A 21,179-nucleotide genomic window follows, 5' to 3' on the forward strand; every position below is an offset into this window, starting at 1 on the left:
GTGTCTGTGATCGGTCGGATTTGGGTGCTGGGGGTATCTCAGGCAACATTTACAGCACGATTGGGGTCAAACAAGGCTCCCTCCTCTCTCCTACACTTTTTGATTTGTACGTTGATAAGATTTTAGATTTTATTGACCAAGTAGGGGGGACATGATCATGGCTAGCCCAAACAGTATTGCCTATCCTCATATGCAGATGACATGGTTCTTATATTAAACTCAAAAGAGGGGTTACAGAGACACCTTGATGCACCTCAAACGTTTTGCGATAAGAGGGATCTCACAAATAATTTTAGTAAAACTAAGGTCGTGCTCTTTAATGCCTCATATTCCTTCTCATATATAGCTGAGACGATTGAGATAGTCACTCATGTGTGTATTTGGGGGGTTTCTTTCACTGGCTCTACCTTTACCATGCAGCTGGTTGTTTAGGCTTGTGGATATGTTGGCTTTGCTCGTTTCAAGAGAGTGTTTTCAGGCTCACTTCTAGAAATTGTGCACTAAGGGATGGCTCTTTGAAACATTGGTGAGGCCACTTATAATGTACACTGCTTAAATTTGGTGGCCTCACCTAGGAGAGGAATCGGAGGAGGATAGAGATAGTCACTCATGTGTGTATTTGGGGGGTTGCTTTCACTGGCTCTACCTTTACCATATGCAGCTGGTTGTTTAAACTTTAGGCTCGTTTAGCGAGGGGATATGTTGGCTTTGCTCGTTTTCGAGAGAGTGTTTTCAGGCTTACTTCTAGAAATCGCGTACTAAGGGATGGCTCTTTGACACATTGGTGAGGCCACTTATAATGTACACTGCTTAAATTTGGTGGCCTCACCTAGGAGAGGAATCGGAGGAGGATAGAGTGCGCAGATGGTTGAAAGGAAGAGCATCACAGGTTGTAGGCCCAAAGCTCAAACTGTAGAAGAAGGCTGGAAACAGATATGCAAGAATGAGATGAAAAGAGAGGGAAAGAAGAGCACCCTTATATATCCCTCTAGAGAGTTGGTCGGCCAGTTGTAGCGGAAAGAAGAGCACCCTTATATATCCCTCTAGAGAGTTGGTCGGCCAGTTGTAGCAAGCCGACAGCTGTCCAGTAGCATAAAAATAAAATGCCTAAAAATGGTAGAAAAACCCCAAATAATATCTACTAAAATATGCACATGCAGGGTCTCATAAAATGACCAGTACAAGCATGAAATAAGGTGAATGTAGACCCTCTGAAGATGATATATAATCCAACACCTCGTCTTCTACGCTAGAGGGGCAGTCCAATACCAGCACGTTGAAGAAACACTAGCTCTCGGAAGTGGTTTGGTGAAGAGATCAACCACATTGTCCTTGGTAGAACAGTAGGCCAGCCGAAGAAGTCCCAACTCAATCCAGTCGCGTACAAAATGATAATGCAGTTCAATATGCTTGGATTGTCCCCATACCGTAGGATTCTGCGTAGGATTCTGAGCTAGAGCAATAGCACTGAGAATCCAAGAATATGGTAATTGAGGGAGTGTCGGCACAGCACAAATGCTCCAGAATCTGATGAATCCAAAGTGCATCACTAGAGGAGAGAAGGTAGGATTCAAGCCTAGAAGGCCCTGGGGTAGAATTTGGAAAAGGAACAACTGTAGAGAAATCTCTGGAAGCCATGTTTGCTGACAGATAATCCTCCTTTGACTCAAGTAGTCCACTGACAACCTGCTAAGCACCACCGTTGCAGTGCGTAAGAGTGTGGAGAGGAAAAGGAACCAAGGAAAAGCCCTTTCCTCTGACAATAAACCTCCTCTGAAGCAAGAGGGCTGTTAAAAGAAAAAACAGCAAATAGCCTCCTCTCAAGCTGTGCACAGCAAGAGGAGGAAAGAAGAAAGGGACGGAGGATGGGAAAAGAGAAATAGAGAAAGCAAATCTCTTAGTAACCCTATCCTCAGCACCTAGAAGAGAGCTTCAGTCTCCAACAGCAAAATGCAACACTCCTAGGCTATAGATGCAGAAAATGCAGCCAAAATGCAGAAACCGCAGCAACTCCTAGAAACCTCTGCTTCTATAGATCATCGTTTGGCTGTGATACCATGAAAGAAACAAAGCTCAAGCTGTAGAAGGGCTGGAAACAGTTGATTATCGCTGAAAATGAGCACAAGGGAAGCCCGTAGGTGCTTACAAGCATAAGAGACTGTTGCTACAGCCAGTGACCTATAGCAGATATGCAAGAATGAGATGAAAAGTGAGGGGAAGGGTGAGCACCCTCGAGAGAGCTGGTCGGCGAGCTGTAGCAGGCCGACAGCTGTCCAGTAGCATAAAAATAAAATGCCTAAAATATGGTTTAAAAAAACCCAAATAATATCTGCTAAAATATGCACATGCAGGGTCTCATAAAATGACCAATACAAGCATGGAATAAGGTGAATGTAGACCCTCTGGAGGTGATATATAATCCAACAGTGGTGATGTTTTTCATAACTCATGTTTATGAGTAAGCCTCCGGTACTACACGAGATAGTACTGGCTGAGTTTGGAGCAGCACTGTTGCCTCTTGACGCCTTCTTACACATCTCTTGTACAGGAGCTCTGTTGGCTGTTGGCAGTTGGCAGTTGATCAACCCATAGTCACTGGAAACAAGAAACGGTAATGGAAACGTTGGAGGAATGGAAATGGGGAAACGAGTTTTTAGGGGTGGAAACGGCCATTTCCTGTGACAATATCACTTGGGAAACGAGAAATGGCCATGGAAACGGATGAGGTCAAATGAGTCAAACAAGGTTGACGCACCCAAAGCCCTTAATGAAACTGAATTTCACAGAGCATTTTTTGAGAGTTAGAGAGGATAGGTTCATTGAAAAAATCTAGACATGTCTCATGCTATGAGAATTTCCATTGGTCAATTGAGAGTGTCTTCCCATTGCCTTTGGATTGGTCAAGGAGAGATGAGTGCGTCCCACGGAAGGAGCGAATAGAGACTATGCATGACTTAAAGATGCATTGCAATGGGATACATGAGAGATTCATGGATACTTTGAGATCCTCTTGCAAGTGATGCATTTTAAAGAAGAGATGCTTGGGCCTATATGTGCTTGAGCTTCGTCGTCGTTGAGAGGCCTTCATGAACCTACACTTAGGGAGGCAGGATCATCATGATATGATTCACACCTGTATTAGAGACTTCTTTGGCTCTTTCTAGATATGACGACCGCTCCCTAGCTTCGATAAGATTAGAGGGAGCAGACAGATTATGGACAACACACCAGATCCTAGCCATGTGCATGTAGAGAGAAGAAGAAGAAGAAGATATATGTTAACATCTTACAGAAGACCCAACGGGTCTATGAGACAGAAGGTGTACATTGTGTCCATGGACAACACACCGGATCTCGTTATCTCCTAGCCATGCGCATGCAAAGAGAGAAAAATATATATATTAACGTCTTGCAAAAGACCCAACAGGTGTACGAGACAAAAGGTGTACAATGTGTTCATGGAATCTCATCATGGAAAAAAAGTCAACATAACAAAAAAAACTAACACTAATGCCTAGGTAAATGTAGATATGTATGGATCATCATCGTCATCCTCATCCTCATCCTCATCATGGAGGATCACCATCCTCATCCTCGTGGATACAAAGTGGGTGTAGAGGATATGGGGGGGTAAGCGTGGAGAGGGAACTATCCATCTCTGTGGTAGGGGTCCATAAAGGATGTCCAGCATGAAAGAGTGCACAAAGCGGAAGTAGAGTGGCACTAGAATGTGCTGAACAGAGAGTGCAAGAGAGAGAGAGAGATATGGAGCAAACTATGCTGAATATACTGAAGCAAAACAGTATGATAAACAGGCCAACTGGAGCTGATGGACATGGCCGACTGGTAAATGCCAGAAAGGCTGGGAAAAATCCCAAAAAAATAGTAAAAAAGGGGTGGCCAGCCCACAAGCAAGGGCCATGCAAAAGGGGACCAAATGGGCACCATAAAAGAGCAGAATCTGGGGATGAATGTGCTAACACCCCCTCTCAGCACCAGATGCTGAACAAACTCCGAGAATCCGAAGACGAGGAGCCAAGGAAGCCTGAGAAACTGGCTTGGTGAACAAATCTGCAGCGTTCTCCACGGAAGGACAATACTCCAAACGCAAATCTCCAGCAAGAACCCGTTCACGAACATAGTGATACTGAATCTCAATGTGTTTCGTACGAGCATGAAACACAGGGTTCTTGGCGATGGCGATGCAACTCTGATTGTCACACCAAAGAAGAGTAGATCCGGTAGGAGGACAGCCGAGCTCCTCCAATAATCTCCGCAACCATATCGCCTCACATGCAGCATAACAAACTGCACGGTACTCCGCCTCGGTAGAGGAAAGCGCCACAGTAGGCTGCTTTTTACTGCTCCAAGAAATGGCTCCAGACCATAGTCACCAGGGAACGGGAACGGATATGGGAACGAGGTGCCAATCCGGAACGGGAACGGGACCCCTTGCAATCCGGAACGACACGTTATCATATTTCAATACACATGAGTAGACAAATATACAATTGAAAGTAGACAAAAAGAGACAAGAATTTGATAGCAAACTCAATGACCTTGTTCATATTTAGAAAACCAGAAGTACAATAGCTTGTACAATGTATAGCCACATAGTGAAAGCTAGATAGCTAAGAACAAAGAAACCTAAAGTCCTAGGTGATATCAAATAGGTGCAAAGATGTCAGCTAGATCATCCATAGATGCATCATGCATCGATGCAGGTGGAGGTGGAGGTGGAGGTGGAGGGTCGTCATCATCCGACTCAGACTGTGGCTCCATATCTATGAAGCTCTCATGGTCAAAGTCACCACTAGCAACCTGGGCTAATAGTCGCAAGTTGGCTGACACATACACAAGGTCATTTGTTCTGGTAGTGAGTAGCCGATTTCTCTTCTTCGAGGCAACATGGCTAAAAACACTCCATAGTTGCTCAATTGGAGAAGAACTTGCATTCTGACTGAGAATGCGCATTGCAAGCCGTTGTAGCTCTAGAGTACCCGATCCGTAGTTCTCCCACCAAAGAGCACCTCCCATAAGTGTCCTATCTTGCTGGGCATCTGCTGAACCAAAATTACCTGTCTTTGCTCTGTACTTTCCCAAATCAATTCTAATCTTGCTTCTCATCGTAGCATCAGGCACCAATCTGGCAAGGATTTTGTCCCAGCCATTTGTGACTTCTTCATCCGATTTTTGGCCTTTGCCTTGAAACTCTGGATCAATCACAAATGCAGCTGCATGCATTGGTGAGTGATATCGGTCCCACCTTGCTTGACACAAACTTTGAAGTTCTGCCTTCTTTGTTGTGTCGGGCTCCAAAGAAAGGATACGCTCCGCCATCTTGTCCATGCCCTCATAAACTTTGCCAATGCAAGGTTTTTTCCCATCCACCATACGCAGCATGTAGATAATGGGCTTCGTAATGTTGACAACATGCTCAATCTTCACCCACAAAGGAGCATCCATGATGTGGGTGTAACAAGTTGTTCCTTGTGTGCTACGGGCAGTGGGCCACGTGCTCCACTCATCACTCACTACAAGCTGCTTGAGAATGTTATGGAGTGCAACTAGCCTCTCTAGCATAATAAAATTATATGCAAAACGAGTTTCCGAATATTTTTTAAGATCCAAGTTTGGGGATCTTTTCCTAAACTCGGAGAGGCTAAATGTGTGCCGAGTGATGAATGAAACTATGTCTTTTCCCTTTGCTATGCATGGTGCTACCCATGGAAGACCATCAATGTCTTTCAGAAGATTATTCAAGCCATGTGCAATGCATGGAGTGAATGTGATGTGTGGATACCTTGCCAAAAGAAGGTCGCCTGCAGCTCGATTTGAGGCCTCCCCATCACCAATGACCTGGATCACATCTTGAGGACCCACTTGCTCAATTGCCTCTGCCCACTCCTCCACGATGACGTCGGCATACTTACCCGTTGGAGAGGCATCATGGGAAGACACAAAAAATGTGTTCCCTCGAGAGAGTGCGATGATGCCATGGATGGAGCGAGATTGGCTATCACTCCATCCATCACTAATGATGGAGACACCGTTGCGTTGCCACCCTTCCTTGACGTTTTGCATGGCTTGCTTCAACAACTTCCTTTTCCTTTGCCAAAAGCGTGGTTCGAAGGCTCTCCGAAGAAGGGGGAGTGTAGGTTGGTCCAAATTCAGCAATGAGACGAACCATTTCCCGAAAATAAGGGGACCTTGCCACATTGAAAGCGATGTGGTCATGGTAGAAGAACCTTGCAATAGCTGCATCCACGGCTTCTCGTTTGCGTGGATTCCAAGAACCCGCAAGAGTTCTTTGCGTGCCTTTGGGGGGTGGCGGTTGATGCACGGAAGAAGAGCCTACGGATGTGGAGAAGTTGCTTGAAGGAGTTGTAAAGAATGATGGGTTCGCAGCCATAGCTCTTGGAGGAGGAGCACGAAAAATCACTTCATTATGCCTAGCTTCTAGCTCTCTCTTTTTCTCAGCTGAGATTGACAAGCATGGTTGGATTTCTTGTCCCGGCTCATGGATTAGGTGACCTCGAACTCGGTTGACTCCCCCATGTTTGGTGCTGCCACAATAGCGACATTTCCACTTCCTAGCTCCTCCGCCTTGATTGGTCTCAAGAATATCCACCTCATCCCACCATGACCATGCTTCGTTCTTCTTGGCTCTCTTGGTTCCCTTAGGAGGCATTATATGAGAGAGAGAGAGAGAGAGAGAGAGAGAGAGAGAGAGAGAGATTGTACTTGGCTTTGAGAGAGAGATTGTACTTGGAAGTTGGCTATGAGAGAGAGAAAGCTGTCTTGGTTCCCTTATGAGAGAGAGAGAGAGAGAGATTGTACTTGGCTATGAATAATGAGAGAGAGAGAGATTGTACTTGGCTATGCACATTGCACACTATACTTGCAGCTGCACTGGATTTTATAAGTTCTCAGACTCCAGAGAGGTACGTTTTTTTTTTAACGTTGATATTGACGTTTTTTTTTTTGAACGTTGCAGGGCAGCCTGGCAGCCTGCAGGTCGTCTTTCAAGTTTCAACGTTTTTTTTGAACGTTGCATAATCTATTCGTTAATTTCGTTTTTTGATTTGTTTTTTTTTAGGGGTCGGCGGCGGCGCTCAAAGCAGGTATCCTCTTTTCTTTTTTTTAAGGGTTACGGGTGCCCAACGTTTTGGGCACCCTTAAAAAAAGGCCCAAATTTTGGGCCTTTTTTAAAGGGTGCCCAAAACGTTGGGCACCCGTAACCCAAAAAAAAAGAAAAGAGGATACGCTATTACGCACCGGCTGCCATAACGTGGAGAAAAAAAAACATTAACGTCGCCGTTTCGTGCATGAGGGAAAAAAAAAATAAAAGCCACGTAGCTCCACGTTCCACCGTTCCCAAGGTGGCTTTCTCCACGTTCCCCCGTTCCACACCAGTGGAACGGCGTTCCCATGTGACTATGCTCCAGACCCAAGTGAAAAAACACAACCAGTGGTCAAACGCCGTGTATCTGGATCTCTAGCCCAGTCTGAGTCAAACCATCCAACAAGGGTGCGTCCTTGGCCATAAAAGATGCCAAAATCCAGAGTGCCACACAAGTACCGAAGAACTTTGAGAGCACACCGCCAATGCTGCTGACGGGATTTGGATGAGAAGGAACTCAATAAACTGACTGCGAAGCATATGTCCAATCGAGAGTAGGTCAACCATACCAAACAACCGACGAGAACCCGATACCGTCCCTGATCAGTCCCTGGTGGAGAAGCATCAAGTGAAGAAAGCTTCTCACCAATATCCATAGGAGAAGATGCTGGTTCGCACCCAGTCATCTGTGTTGGGGTAAAGGCATTATGCCCACCCTTATAGTGTGTACAAGCCCATAAGTTATAGTACATAGTACACTTGATACTTTTAATGTACTAAGTGCACTATGTGTACTAGTGCAAAATATACATGTGTGATAGGGGAGTCACACACTCATATCATGAGTTGACTTATCCCCACAACTCTCTCTCCCTTCTTCTCTGTTTATGTCTCCCACATGAAACCCTAACTCTTAATCTCCCATTCAATTGGTATCAGAGCCACAGTTGTGTCCGTGTGTGTGCGGGTGTACGGAGTCATCTTCATCGCGAAGAAGAAGCTCGGCTATGGAGCCTTGAGCTTGGCACGAGCAGAGGAGCTTTCTGGAGCACATGCGCTGCAAACAAACAGGCTGTCGTGTTGGGCGCTGCAAAGAGCTTGCTGTCGTGTTGGGCGCTGCAAGACAGTGAGAGGCGGCAGCAACAAACAGGCTGGCTGAGCTTCGCTCGAGCTACTGGTGAAAAGCGGAGGCCTTTAGGTGGACATCGTGGGGAAGCGTGTAGCGGTGGCCACTAGGCGGAGGCGGCATTCAACTGGCGGGCGTCCATACTCAGGCGAACACGCCTACGAGCGAGCCTCTATAGGCGCCAGCTTCGGTGAGAGCAAGTTCCTGGTGCGGTGAGCGTGGAGAAGAAGCGACCACGTATCACGACTGGTTCCGCCTGTTCCGCCTGGAGAAGAAGCGACCACGCATCATTTTGACTCCACGCCTTGTTGCTGACCTGAGTCGAGTACGCCTGGTAGCCCTGGTTGCCTCACTTCTTCAGCCCGTTGCTTTTCGTGCGCCTACCTCCAAGCGCCTGCATCTTAGTCTCCTTCAGCAAAGTAGCTAGGAGAAGCCTTAACCTGCAACCTGCAAGACCTACACAGAACAGCAGCAACATCATCACCCCCTTTTCCTGCAACAAAAAATCAGAAATTACAAGGTATTTGCTTCAATTTTTTTTTGGGATTTGCAATTGAGCAGGTACAATTATCAATTGAGCAGGTACAGGTGCCAAATTGCTCAAATTTTGAGCAAAATTGGCAAAATTGGGTGACATTGGTCACATTCAGGATCAATTTGCAGGAAATTGGATATCAAAATTTGGGGCTTTTGATGTAATTGTGCAATTAAGCATTCATACATGCTGTACGATGTGAGAAATTTCACATTTGGCCAAAATTGCAGGAAATTGATGTGCAAATCAAAGGGCTTTTGTGCCGATTGGATTGATTTGCATGCAGGCACTCGCATTTGATGCTTTGGGCAATGCAATGTGTTGATGCCTGTCAAGCACTCAATGTGCCTGTAAATCAAGGGGCTTTTATGTATTGGATGTATATGTGGCCAGGGGGAAGCACTGTGAAGACTCTGGATGCCTTCATGTGCGTTAATGTACCATGTATGATCAGAAATTGATCTTATATCAAGGGGCTTTTCAAGATTTTATGCTTGTTCAGCTTGGCAAAGCAGCAGGCAAGACTTTTATGCCTTGAATCCTCAGAAATCCACTTGCAGTCAAGGGGCTTTTACCCAATTTCTGTTTGGGACTGTTGTATGCAGTGGTGGGGACTGTAAAAGTCTGATTTTCACTCATTTGGACAGCCAAGAGAGCATTTATTGCTGCTGTACTTCCTGGTACAGATTTGCTACAACTTTGTACAAGTTTTGGCATGGCTGCACATTGATTTGAGTGAGGAAAAGGCTCAATTTTAGTTGCTGTACTTGCCGGTACAGATTTGGTACATCATTGGTGAGCACTTGGTACTGTTGTACAATACTTTGGAAGGGCAACAAAGCACATTTAAGGTACTGTCCTAAATCTGCAGCAACCAGATTTTGGTGATTTCATCACATACAGTGGGAGTAGAGTTGCATTTGTGCTTCCGCAGTGGGAGATAAACTTTGGGAGAACAACTGTGAGCACTTTGTGTGCTTTGGTGCAGTGTCTGCACATCTTGCAGGGAGTCAGGCATTGACTGTATCACAGGTTGCATATTGGTATGGCAACCACAGGTGAGAGCTCTTCATTGCTTCACATCAAGAAGCTTGAAGGCTCACATAATTATGACATTTGGCAAACCCAGTGCTATAATGTGTTGCTCCAGAAGAAGCAGCACAAGCTTATCAAAGAAAGGGGTGTAATGCCCGCTTCTCTTACTGCTGAAGAGTGGGAAGATATGGATGAGCTAGCAAGATCCACCATCATGTTGTCTGTGTCAGACACTTTACTTTTCAGCATTCGTGAAGAGAAGACAGCTTGGGGAATGTGGCAAAGATTGTAGGACTTGTATGCCCAGCAAAGTGTATTGGTTGAAGAAGCTCATAGGTCTTCAAATGAAGGAAGGGGCGTCTATGGCAGCCCATCTAAATGAGTTTAATGGTATTGTCAGCCAGGTAATCAATCAAAAGTTGGCAATGGACGATGAGTTCAAAGCCACCTTTCTCTTATGCACTTTGCCAGAGAGTTGGGACACATTCAGGACAACCACTAGCAATTCGAATGCTATGCTGTCATATGCAGATGTTGAGGGTGCTCTCCTTCAAGAGGAGATGAACATGAAAAACAACTCTGTTGGAAAGTCCAATGCAATGAATGCACGTGGGAGATCCCAGCAAAGGGATAAAAGCCAAGAACGGGGAAGGAGCAAGTCCCGCTCCAAAAAGGACTTGGAATGCCATTATTGTGGCAAGAAGGGACATATCAAAAAGCAATGCTACAAATGGAAGAATGATCAAAAGGAAAAGGGCAAAGGAAAAGACAAAGACAAAGATGAAGCCAAAGATGTAAAGCCAAAGGGCAAAAGTGGAGTCAAGATTGAAGAAGTCAATGTGTCACATGCAGGTGACAGTGAGGATGAGGTCCTATTCACGTCTTCACTTGATGCCCATTCACTTCTCGCAGGAGATGGTTGTCATGGCCCTGTGAAAATGGAACAGTACAAGTGTGGGCATGGTGGTTGCAGAGTCAGAATATTGAATGATTCACATGGGGGGTGCCCGGACAGAGTTTAAGACGTGTGGACATCCCTAGGTGTGAAGGGGGGAACTAGAAACATTAAACTTTTAATGTTTATAAAAGTTGCCCCTAGGCCTTAGTGGCCCTAGGGAACTTTTAAAGTTTGGGGGCCCTAGGATTTTTATGGGGAGGAGGCCACTCCACTTTTGGAGTGAGTGCTTCTCTCTCCTCCCCCTCTCTCTAGCTTTTGGGAAAAGGAATCATGGAACTTTCATGCGCTTGTGTACATGTGTGGAGAAGCTGAAGAGAAGAGTCGACTGCAGATTTTGTGTGCTGCTGCTGCTGTTTTTCTGAGTGCAAACCAGCCGTACAGCACTGTACGGCCAGATCTGCTGCAAGTACTCTCTCTCTCTCTCTCTCTCTGGGACAGGCTGCAGGTCTTCTTCTCTGCTGGACAGGCTGCGCACAGATTCTGCACAGGCTGTGCAGACAAGTACACAGCGAGTACAACACTGTACGACTGCCGTACAGTGTACGGACAGTCAGGTACAGCAAGTACTGCTGCAGGCGGCGCAGGACAGGTGCTGGACAGAACTGATTACGCAGGTTCAGGCGAGTACAAGTGTGGACAGCAGGCTGCGTGTGCAAGTACAACTCTTGGCACGTATCCCGAGGTAGTACAGACGGGTACAGGGCTGTTTTTCAGATCTGTACATTCAAAGACAGCATAGAAGTGAACACAAGGAGAAGGGTACAGACAAGTACGTGCATGCGTGTGAAGCAGGGTTGTGGAAACAAGTGCCTGCAAGTACAGATTGGTACCGTTGCTTCCTCCAGTGCTGTTTCACGAGCTGATTTTGGTAAGCTCCTCATCTGTTCATCTATCTCTCTTTCTACTGCTTGATGTCTGTTGCAGATATGAGTTATCTGGCCCCTTGTGAGAGGAGGGGTATGGCAGATTGACAAGGGTTGAGACAGAGTTTGGACAGTACATGTATGCATGAGCTGAGATGTTGTATCATGCTCTTGAGTTATGCTAGATGTATGCTCATGGCTGCCCTGCTTAGTGGTCTTGGCTGATCAGAGGGAGGCACAGTGTGTTATTTGGAAACACAGATCTGTGTGCATAGATCCTCTGTGCTAAGAGGGATTTTGGGCCGTCAGATTGGACATACAGGTGTAATCTCTTGGCTGATTTTTGTTGTACTCAGCCATTCATATTTTTGGAATTTAATAAAGAAATACCGCAAGGGGCGCCAAGCTTTGGGGCCAACAGGTGTCGCTTTGTTTTCAGATTTGGGCGCTCTAGCTCCAATCTGTTTTGTTTTCACATCTAGACTACAAGTGGACGGGTGACTGCTAGTCTACCGCACTCTGGTTTCTATCAGAGGCCGGTTTCAAGGTTCCGTCCCCGGGACCAATCATCAACTTTCTAAAGGGGGTGAGCTCGTGGTTGCTTTGAAGAAAGCCATCGTTGAAAATTCAGCAAACATGTCTGATACAGAGGATGGGTACTTCTATCATGAAGAAGAAGAGCAAGACACCTCTCCTGAGAGAGATGTATCTGAGGATACTCATGCAGGAGAACAGGCTGCAGATATTGAGCAATATGAGGATGTAACCCAGTCAGAAGACGTGCATGGTAAAGAGGATGATGATGCTCGGTTCAAAGATCGTTTGGCTAGTGTTATGGATACTTTTATGCAGCTCACACAGAGTGAGAGATTTGCTGAATTTATGAGATCTCGTATAGAGCCCCGCACAGAGCCCGAGAAAAAGAAGAAGAAGGTTCGTTCTAAGAATCTTCCTCAGGGTCATAGTGGTACCACTCCACAGGATCCATCTCCTGGACAGTTTCCAAACATGCAGCATGCTTTTGGTGCTAATCCACAGAGTTCCTTCTATGGACAGCCACCTATTCCTCAGCAGAATATGCATCCAGGTTATTTTGGTGGTGGCTCGGTGTTCCAATCCATGACTGGGGGTTATCCTCAGGGAGGCATGGGTATGTATGGGCCTTTTGGAGCCAATTTTCAGCATGGCATGCAAGGGAATATGTATGGTGGTATGCAGTCCGGTATGCAAGGAAATATGTTTGGAAGCATGCAACCTGGGATGCAAGGCAATATGTTTGGTGGTATGCAGCCAGGTATGCATAATGGAATGTTTGGAAACATGGCTGGGATGTATGGTATGCCTGGTATGGGAACGGGAAATGTTGACCCAATGATGGGCATGAATGTTGGGGGCAGCAATCTTGCGAAACCACTTCCATATGATAATCTAACGCCTATGGGAAAGGCGAAGGATTACAAGGGGGAGCTGCAGTGAAGTTTGACACATTCAGTGGGGCCAAAGATAAATTGAAAGCACTTACCTTTTTACAGCAGTTTGATGCTGCTTTTTCTGGTGGGAATTACACAGAGTCCTCAAAGGTGAGGAAAGCTGCCACTCTTCTCAAGGGCAATGCTTTGCAGTGGTGGTCTACTCTTCTTTTGCAGGGCATAGCACCCACCACATGGGTCCAATTCAAACAGGTTTTCTCTTCCGACATCTACATTTGAGGTGGATGTTATGACCGCATGGCACAAGCTAGATGCTTCAAAGTGTGATAGTTTGGAGGATTATAACAAGAAGTTTTGGGAGGCTTTACTCCCAGTGACTTCTTATCGTGCGGTGCCACTGTCTGAGCAGGTAGAGAAGTATTGTTGTGGGCTGCCCAAAGAGGTACGAGATTATTGTATAAAGACAAGAGTAACGAACATGTCACAGATGATTGAAAATGCTATGACAGCTAATGCGTTACTCACAGGTGGTTCATCTGGGTTTAAAGGCAGTAAGAAATTGAGCAAGAAAGCTGAAAAATTTGGGCATGCTTCTCGTGATGCTAAAGGGTCTTCAGAGACGAAGTATAAGAAGTTGCCAATGCCCAAGAGGACTTCTGAGGAACGACAGGCTTTGAGAGATGCTCATAAGTGTTTTTACTGTACTGAAGAGGGGCATATGTCATTCAATTGTCCCAAAAGAAAGTCCCAAAAGGACTCTGACAATAAAGGAGAGCCCAAGCCAAAGAAACAAAAACCTTCTGCAGGCTTAGTTCCTGATCTTGTGGGGGAACAGCCAGGTGGTGAAGCCACAGAGTTGTGCAGGGCATGGGGCAAAGTGAGAGATCAGAATGCCTTGATCTTCTTTGACACAAGTGCTAGAGCTAACTTCATTTCACCAGATTTGGTTGGCCGATTGGGGATTCGCGCAGAGGAGATGGGGCCGTTACATGAGGCTAATATGGCTTGTCCAGGATATGCAGAACCCGTTACTCCTATCATTGGGAAGCTTCGGCTTCATTTGCAGGGTTATGTGGACAGCGAAGAGTTCTTCATCATGCCTTTGGATGGCTGTGATGTTTTGTTGGGGATGCCATGGTGCCACAGAGTACATGCGGTGGTGGATACTTACAATAGGAAAATCACTCTGACTCAGAGAGGGAAAGAACATGTATTGGATGTAAAACTCAAAGGGGAATCTGTTCCTATTGTATCCGCTTCGGCGATTTCATCAGTAATGAAAAAGCATCTTTCCGCGTACTTGATTTATGTAAAGGATGCACAGGATGATGAGTCTAAGTCTAATTTGTCTATGTTAGATAAGGACAGGACTGATTTCTTATGTGGGTTTCAAGACTGTTTTTCCAAGTCATTGCCAGGAGAACTTCCTCCTGAGAGGCCAGAAGATCATGCCATTGATTTGATTCCTGGTAGTACTCCACCGAATAGACCGCCGTACCGTGTTAGTGCAGCCTTACAGGAAGAGATTATGAGTCAGGTACAGGAGCTATTGAATAAAGGGTTGATACAGCCTAGCTCATCACCCTTTTGCTCACCTGTGCTCTTAGTGCAGAAGAAGGATGGTTCTTGGCGCATGTGGATTGATTACAGGGCGCTGAACAAGAATACCATCAAGAATCGATTCCCCATACCGAGGATCGATGACATCTTGGACCGCTTATTACAGGGCTCCACAGTTTTTAGTCATATTGACTTGAAAAGCGGGTATCATCAGATACGCATTAGACCCGAGGATGTGCATAAGACAGCATTCCGAACCACGTTTGGGTTGTATGAGTTCTTGGTTATGCCCTTTGGTTTGACGAATGCGCCTGCCACATTCAACAGAATGGTGGACAGGATTTTCAGGCCTCATAGAGAGTTTGTGGGCACCTTCTTTGATGATATGATTGTGCATTCACAAACTGAGGAAGAGCATAGAAGGCATTTGGCCATTGTGTTTGCAGAACTCAGAAACCATAGGTTGGTTGTTAATGGGGCAAGAAGAGTGAGTTCTTTTTGCAGGAGATACATTTCTTGGGGCATATTGTGTCTAGTCATGGAGTCCGTATGGATCGCAAAGGTGGAAGCAATACTTAATTGGCCAGCTTTGAGGACCGTGCGTGATGTACGCAGCTTTCTAGGATTGTGTTCCTATTATAGGCGTCACATACGGCACTTTGCTGAAATTGCTTCGCCTCTTCATGCTTTGACGAAGAAGGCAACTCCGTTTAGATGGGCTGATTGGGAAATTACAGCATTCAAAAAGCTCAAAGAAAAGCTTACTTCGGACCCAGTATTGGTGTTACCGGACCTCCGAAAGGCTTTTGTTGTCCAGTGTGATGCATGCGGAAGTAGCATTGGTGCAGTTCTCATGCAAGAGGGACATGTGATAGCCTATGAGAGTAGAATATTGCAAGATGCCGAGAAGCATTTACAGGTTTATGAGAAAGAGATGTTGGCTGTAATTCACGCTCTTTCTACATGGAAACACTACTTGCTTGGGACTGATTTCACTGTGCAAACAGATCATCAGACCTTGGCGTTATTTCCTCACGCAAACTAAGCTTTCAGAGAAGCATATGCGTTGGGCAAACTTTTTGTCAATGTTTCACTTCCAGATTGTGCATGTGGAAGGCAAAAAGAATGTAGTGGCAGATGCTTTGTCACGCAAGCCACAGGTCTCTGCAGTTTCACTTGCTTATCATCATGAGCTTGATGAAATGAAAGAGCAGTATGCCCATGATGAGGACTTTGAAAAGTTGTATGATCAAATGTCTGAGGGTCAGCGGCATGAGCACTATACTCTCAGAGATGGGTTTTTATTGATGCATGGCAGACTGTGTGTTACCAGGCCATTGCGACTCAAGGTTATGATTGAAAGTCATGCTCCACTGTATGCAGGTCATAGAGGTATTGACGCCACGGTCAAAGCAGTGGAGACTTTCTTTTATTGGCCAACCTTGAGAAGAGATGTTGATGCCTTTGTGAGGCAATGCATCGTATGTCAGAAGGTAAAGTTTGACCGTCAAAAGACACCAGGGTTATTACAGCCTTTACCTATTCCAGATAGACCTTGGGAGAGCAGTGCCATGGATTTTGTATTTGATCTTCCACGGACACAAACGGGAAATGATGGCATCTGGACTATCATATGCAGGTTCAGTAAGCAGGCACATTTCATTCCCGTGCGTAAGACGATCAAAGTGGATCATATGGTGAAGTTGTTCATGGCGAACATCTTCAAGTATCATGGCTTGCCTACGTCTATCATTAGTGACCGTGATCCACGGATGACGAGTTTGTTCTGGAGAGGGTTGTTTGACAACATGGGTACAACTCTCAAGTTTTCATCGTCATTTCATCCACAGACAGATGGTCAGTCAGAAGAGGCTAACTCTACAGTGTTGGATCTTCTCAAGTGTTATGTGTCAGAGCACAAGCAACAATGGGAAAAATATCTTCCTTTGGTGGAGTTTGCTTATAACAACACTGTACATACCTCGACAGGCAAGGCGCCTTTTGAGATTGTGGAAGGAGGGAAGAAGGTACCACCCATTTTGCATACAAAGGATAAGATCTTTGAGGCTGATCAGTATGTGGAGAGTTTGGATGAGGCTTATCGGAGAGTAAAGTTGGCACTCCAGAAAACTCAGCAGAAGCAAAAGAAAGCCGCAGACCGTCACAGACGTGATTTACAGTTTGCATTGGGTGATTGGGTTCTTTTGCGCTTTGAAAAGGCTAGACTCAATAGGATGAAGGGTAAAGAGCGCTTATTCCCTAAATTGAGCATGCGTTATTATGGGCCTTTTCAGGTTTTGGAAAAGATTGGTGAGGTAACCTATCGTTTGAAGTTACCAGATCACTGGAGGATTCACAATGCTTTTCACGTGAGTCTTCTTAGACCTTTCCGTGGGGATGTGCCTGAGGATGTATCAGATGAGGCTCAGCCGGAAGTTGAGGAACTTGATGAGGTTCTGATTCCAGAGCAAATACTGGCACATAAAGAAAGGAAGGTACGAGGTAAAGTTTCCCGTCGCTATCTTGTGAAGTTCAAGAACTATTCACCGATGGATGCGAAGTGGATGGAGGAAGGTGACTTAACAGATTCACCTCAGGTTTTGCAGCTTTATCTCCATGCCTTTGAGTTAGAGCCGACTCTTGTTGTGGCTCATTCAGGTTCAGCAGAGCATGGGTCTGGAGCATTACCTCAAGAGGGGGGTAGCACCTCCACTCCCTTGGTACAGACTGGCTCAGATATGTGTACTAGTCACATGAGATTTTGTGGATATGTATGGTTCACAGTGGTATACAACTTGGACTATTACTATGCCATTGGTTTGCAGTGAATGTTGATACATGTGTATGGCTTAGAGAGATTGGGACGCTGATCTTGCCATATTGTATATTTCACTTTGGATATTCTGATGCATCACCAGAATGCAATCGAGGACGCTTGCCATTTTTCAAGAGGGGGTATGTCATGGCCCTGTGAAAATGGAACAGTACAAGTGTGGGCATGGTGGTTGCAGAGTCAGAATATTGAATGATTCACATGGGGGGTGCCCGGACAGAGTTTAAGATGTGTGGACATCCCTAGGTGTGAAGGGGGGAACTAGAAACATTAAACTTTTAATGTTTATAAAAGTTTCCCCTAGGCCTTAGTGGCCCTAGGGAACTTTTAAAGTTTGGGGGCCCTAGGATTTTTATGGGGAGGAGGCCACTCCACTTTTGGAGTGAGTGCTTCTCTCTCCTCCCCCTCTCTCTAGCTTTTGGGAAAAGGAATCGTGGAACTTTCATGCGCTTGTGTACATGTGTGGAGAAGCTGAAGAGAAGAGTCGACTGCAGATTTTGTGTGCTGCTGCTGCTGTTTTTCTGAGTGCAAACCAGCCGTACAGCACTGTACGGCCAGATCTGCTGCAAGTACTCTCTCTCTCTCTCTGGGACAGGCTGCAGGTCTTCTTCTCTGCTGGACAGGCTGCGCACAGATTCTGCACAGGCTGTGCAGACAAGTACACAGCGAGTACAACACTGTACGACTGCCGTAGTGTACGGACAGTCAGGTACAGCAAGTACTGCTGAGGCGGCGCAGGACAGGTGCTGGACAGAACTGATTACGCAGGTTCAGGCGAGTACAAGTGTGGACAGCAGGCTGCGTGTGCAAGTACAACTCTTGGCACGTATCCCGAGGTAGTGCAGACGGGTACGGGGCTGTTTTTCAGATCTGTACATTCAAAGACAGCATAGAAGTGAACACAAGGAGAAGGGTACAGACAAGTACGTGCATGCGTGTGAAGCAGGGTTGTGGAAACAAGTGCCTGCAAGTACAGATTGGTACCGTTGCTTCCTCCAGTGCTGTTTCACGAGCTGATTTTGGTAAGCTCCTCATCTGTTCGTCTATCTCTCTTTCTACTGCTTGATGTCTGTTGCAGATATGAGTTATCTGGCCCCTTGTGAGAGGAGGGGTATGGCAGATTGACAAGGGTTGAGACAGAGTTTGGACAGTACATGTATGCATGAGCTGAGATGTTGTATCATGCTCTTGAGTTATGCCAGATGTATGCTCATGGCTGCCCTGCTTAGTGGTCTTGGCTGATCAGAGGGAGGCACAGTGTGTTATTTGGAAACACAGATCTGTGTGCATAGATCCTCTGTGCTAAGAGGGATTTTGGGCCGTCAGATTGGACATACAGGTGTAATCTCTTGGCTGATTTTTGTTGTACTCAGCCATTCATATTTTTGGAATTTAATAAAGAAATACCGCAAGGGGCGCCAAGCTTTGGGGCCAACAGGTGTCGCTTTGTTTTCAGATTTGGGCGCTCTAGCTCCAATCTGTTTTGTTTTCACATCTAGACTACAAGTGGACGGGTGACTGCTAGTCTACCGCACTCTGGTTTCTATCAGAGGCCGGTTTCAATGGTCATGGTATGCACTCATGGATCATTGATTCAGGTGCCTCCTTTCATGTCACAGGTTGCAGAGACTTGTTTGTCAGGTATACTGCTGGCAATGAAGAAGTAGTTTATTTGGGTGACAACCATGCATGCAAGATTCTTGGCAGAGGTGATGTGAGGCTTGTGTTTTCAGATGGCTCACAGCTTATGCTCCATGATGTCAGGCATGTGCCTGAGATCAAGAAGAACCTGCTTTCTACTGGACAGCTTGATGATGCTGATTATGTTACCACATTTGGTCGTGGAAAGTGGAAGATTAGTAAGGGCTCACTGGTTGTTGCCAGAGGCTCTAAGGTGGACACTCTTTACTTCATGCATGCAGGTGTTTGTCACCATGCTAATGTAAATGCAACCGAGCTGCCGGAAATTTCTCTGTGACATAGCCGGTTGGGACACATGAGTGTCAAAGGAATGGAGCAATTGTCTCGTTTTGGTTACTTGCCTTCTCTAAAGTTTTCAAGTTTTCAGTTTTGTGAGCATTGTATATATGGAAGGCAACTCTAGTGCCCCCACAAGAAAGCTCTTGGACAGAAAGATGCTCAGTTACAGCTTGTAGCACTATATCATCAGCATATAAGAGAATAGACACAAGTATGCGTGCTAGGGATGCCCCTCCACTTCCCACTATGTCGATAGTCTGAGATCTCGTCAATGTATAGCCCAAAGAGGGTGGGGGATAGCGGGCAGCCCTGTTTCACCCTAATAGTATTGGTTCTCTCCTTTGCGAGTTCGCTAGGGCATCTCACCCTCCCAACCACTAACTCATATAAAGCAATAATGCCCCAAATCATGTCCCCAAGGATGTGTAGGCACTGTAGTAGACGATCACGTGGCACCGTATCAAAGGCTTTGTGGAAATCCACAAAGCAACAGTAGAGGTGACGGCCTGCTCAATGAGGCTCCAGAGTGTGAAGATGCGATCCAGGGTGGAGAAGGTCCACCTAAACCCTAGTGCTATATGCCCCTCTCTCTCTGCCAATGAGCTGAGCTTTGTCTCCAGCACGGATCCATATGGCTTGGCCAAGGTATGGCCGATCATGATGGTCATGTAGTTATTGGGCTCCATAATGTCCCCAGCTTTGTGTATGGGTGAGATGATGTGTGGTGACCAAGTGTGGGGAAAGCCTTCCGCGAGTGCTCTGTCAAACATGTAAGCCAAAAGAGGTGCAAGGGTGTCGGCTGCATGTGATAGATGCTCCAATCTAATCCCCTCATGATCTTGGGAGTGGCCATTTTGGAGTTTCCAGATGGCCTTTTCCACCATGGTTGATGTGAAGAAAGTGGATGTAGTGGGGCGAGGTTCAGGTGGGTGTGGGAGTGGGAGTGGAGGCTGATTGGGAATATGGTAAAGTGAATGTGCGTAAGTGTGAGGATCTGTGATGGGTGTGGGTGGGCGTTGTTCCCTCAATCTATGCCAGGCCTCCTCAGAGTTGCCGCTCAAGAAGAGTTGGTATATCTCCTAGTATTGCTTTATCACATATGCTCGTTTCTTGCGGCGGTGGCGAGTGAGAGAACGCTACCTCTCACTTGAGATGAGTTCGTCGGGTGCGGCACTCGTCATACCAACCCTTTTGGGGCGTGGGAGGCTTAGCATTGGAGCAGGGGTGTATGGAAAGCTGGCTATGGCTGCAGAATTTATGGTGTCGGTGAGTTGGGAGGTGAGGGTGGCAAGGGGAACTGATGGGTCCATATCTACCAAGCCACAATCAAGGTTGTTGGCATATATGTGGTCACATTCGTGTGTGAAGTGTATTTTGGTATAGTGGGAGGTGGGTGGGGGTGGCGGTTGGCTAGGTGGTGTACAGGCAATGGAGAAGAAGAGGTAGGTGTGGCCGGCTCTCCAAGAGGGCATGTGGGGATGGTGAACTTGGAGATGAGTGAAGCAAGCTCAGGGGATCCCATAATATAATCCACCGTGCTCGATTCTCCATGATATGGAAAGCTTGTGAGTCCGCCGGATAGGGGCCATTGTGCCATTCCGTTATAAATAATGAGACCATGCCGAGAACCCAACTCCCTCTCTCCTATATTTACTAATAGCTCCAAGGTCCTGAGAAGCCCTCTACAATCATGTGCTCTCTTGGTCAAGTGTGTGTAGTTTGATAGGGTCCTCAAA

General features: G+C 46.1%; 1 protein-coding gene across 1 annotated transcript; it reads right to left on the bottom strand.

The window, feature by feature from the left end:
- Positions 1 to 4,665: 4,665 nt before the first annotated feature.
- LOC147620465 (uncharacterized) lies at positions 4,666 to 6,237 on the bottom strand. The gene has a single exon (XM_086825530.1). It carries the CDS (start codon positions 6,235 to 6,237, stop codon positions 4,666 to 4,668), a length of 1,572 nt encoding a protein of 523 aa, XP_086681656.1.
- Between the last annotated feature and the right edge of the window lie 14,942 nt (positions 6,238 to 21,179).

The sequence above is a fragment of the Cibotium barometz genome, chromosome 31, assembly GCF_041138505.1.
Source record: "Cibotium barometz isolate CiBa-2024 chromosome 31, ASM4113850v1, whole genome shotgun sequence".
Classification (NCBI taxonomy): Eukaryota; Viridiplantae; Streptophyta; class Polypodiopsida; order Cyatheales; family Cibotiaceae; genus Cibotium; species Cibotium barometz.

Coding starts and splice junctions, on each gene's coding strand:
- LOC147620465 (XM_086825530.1), bottom strand. CDS start 6,237: ATGACCACATCGCTTTCAATGTGGCAAGGTCCCCTTATTTTCGGGAAA.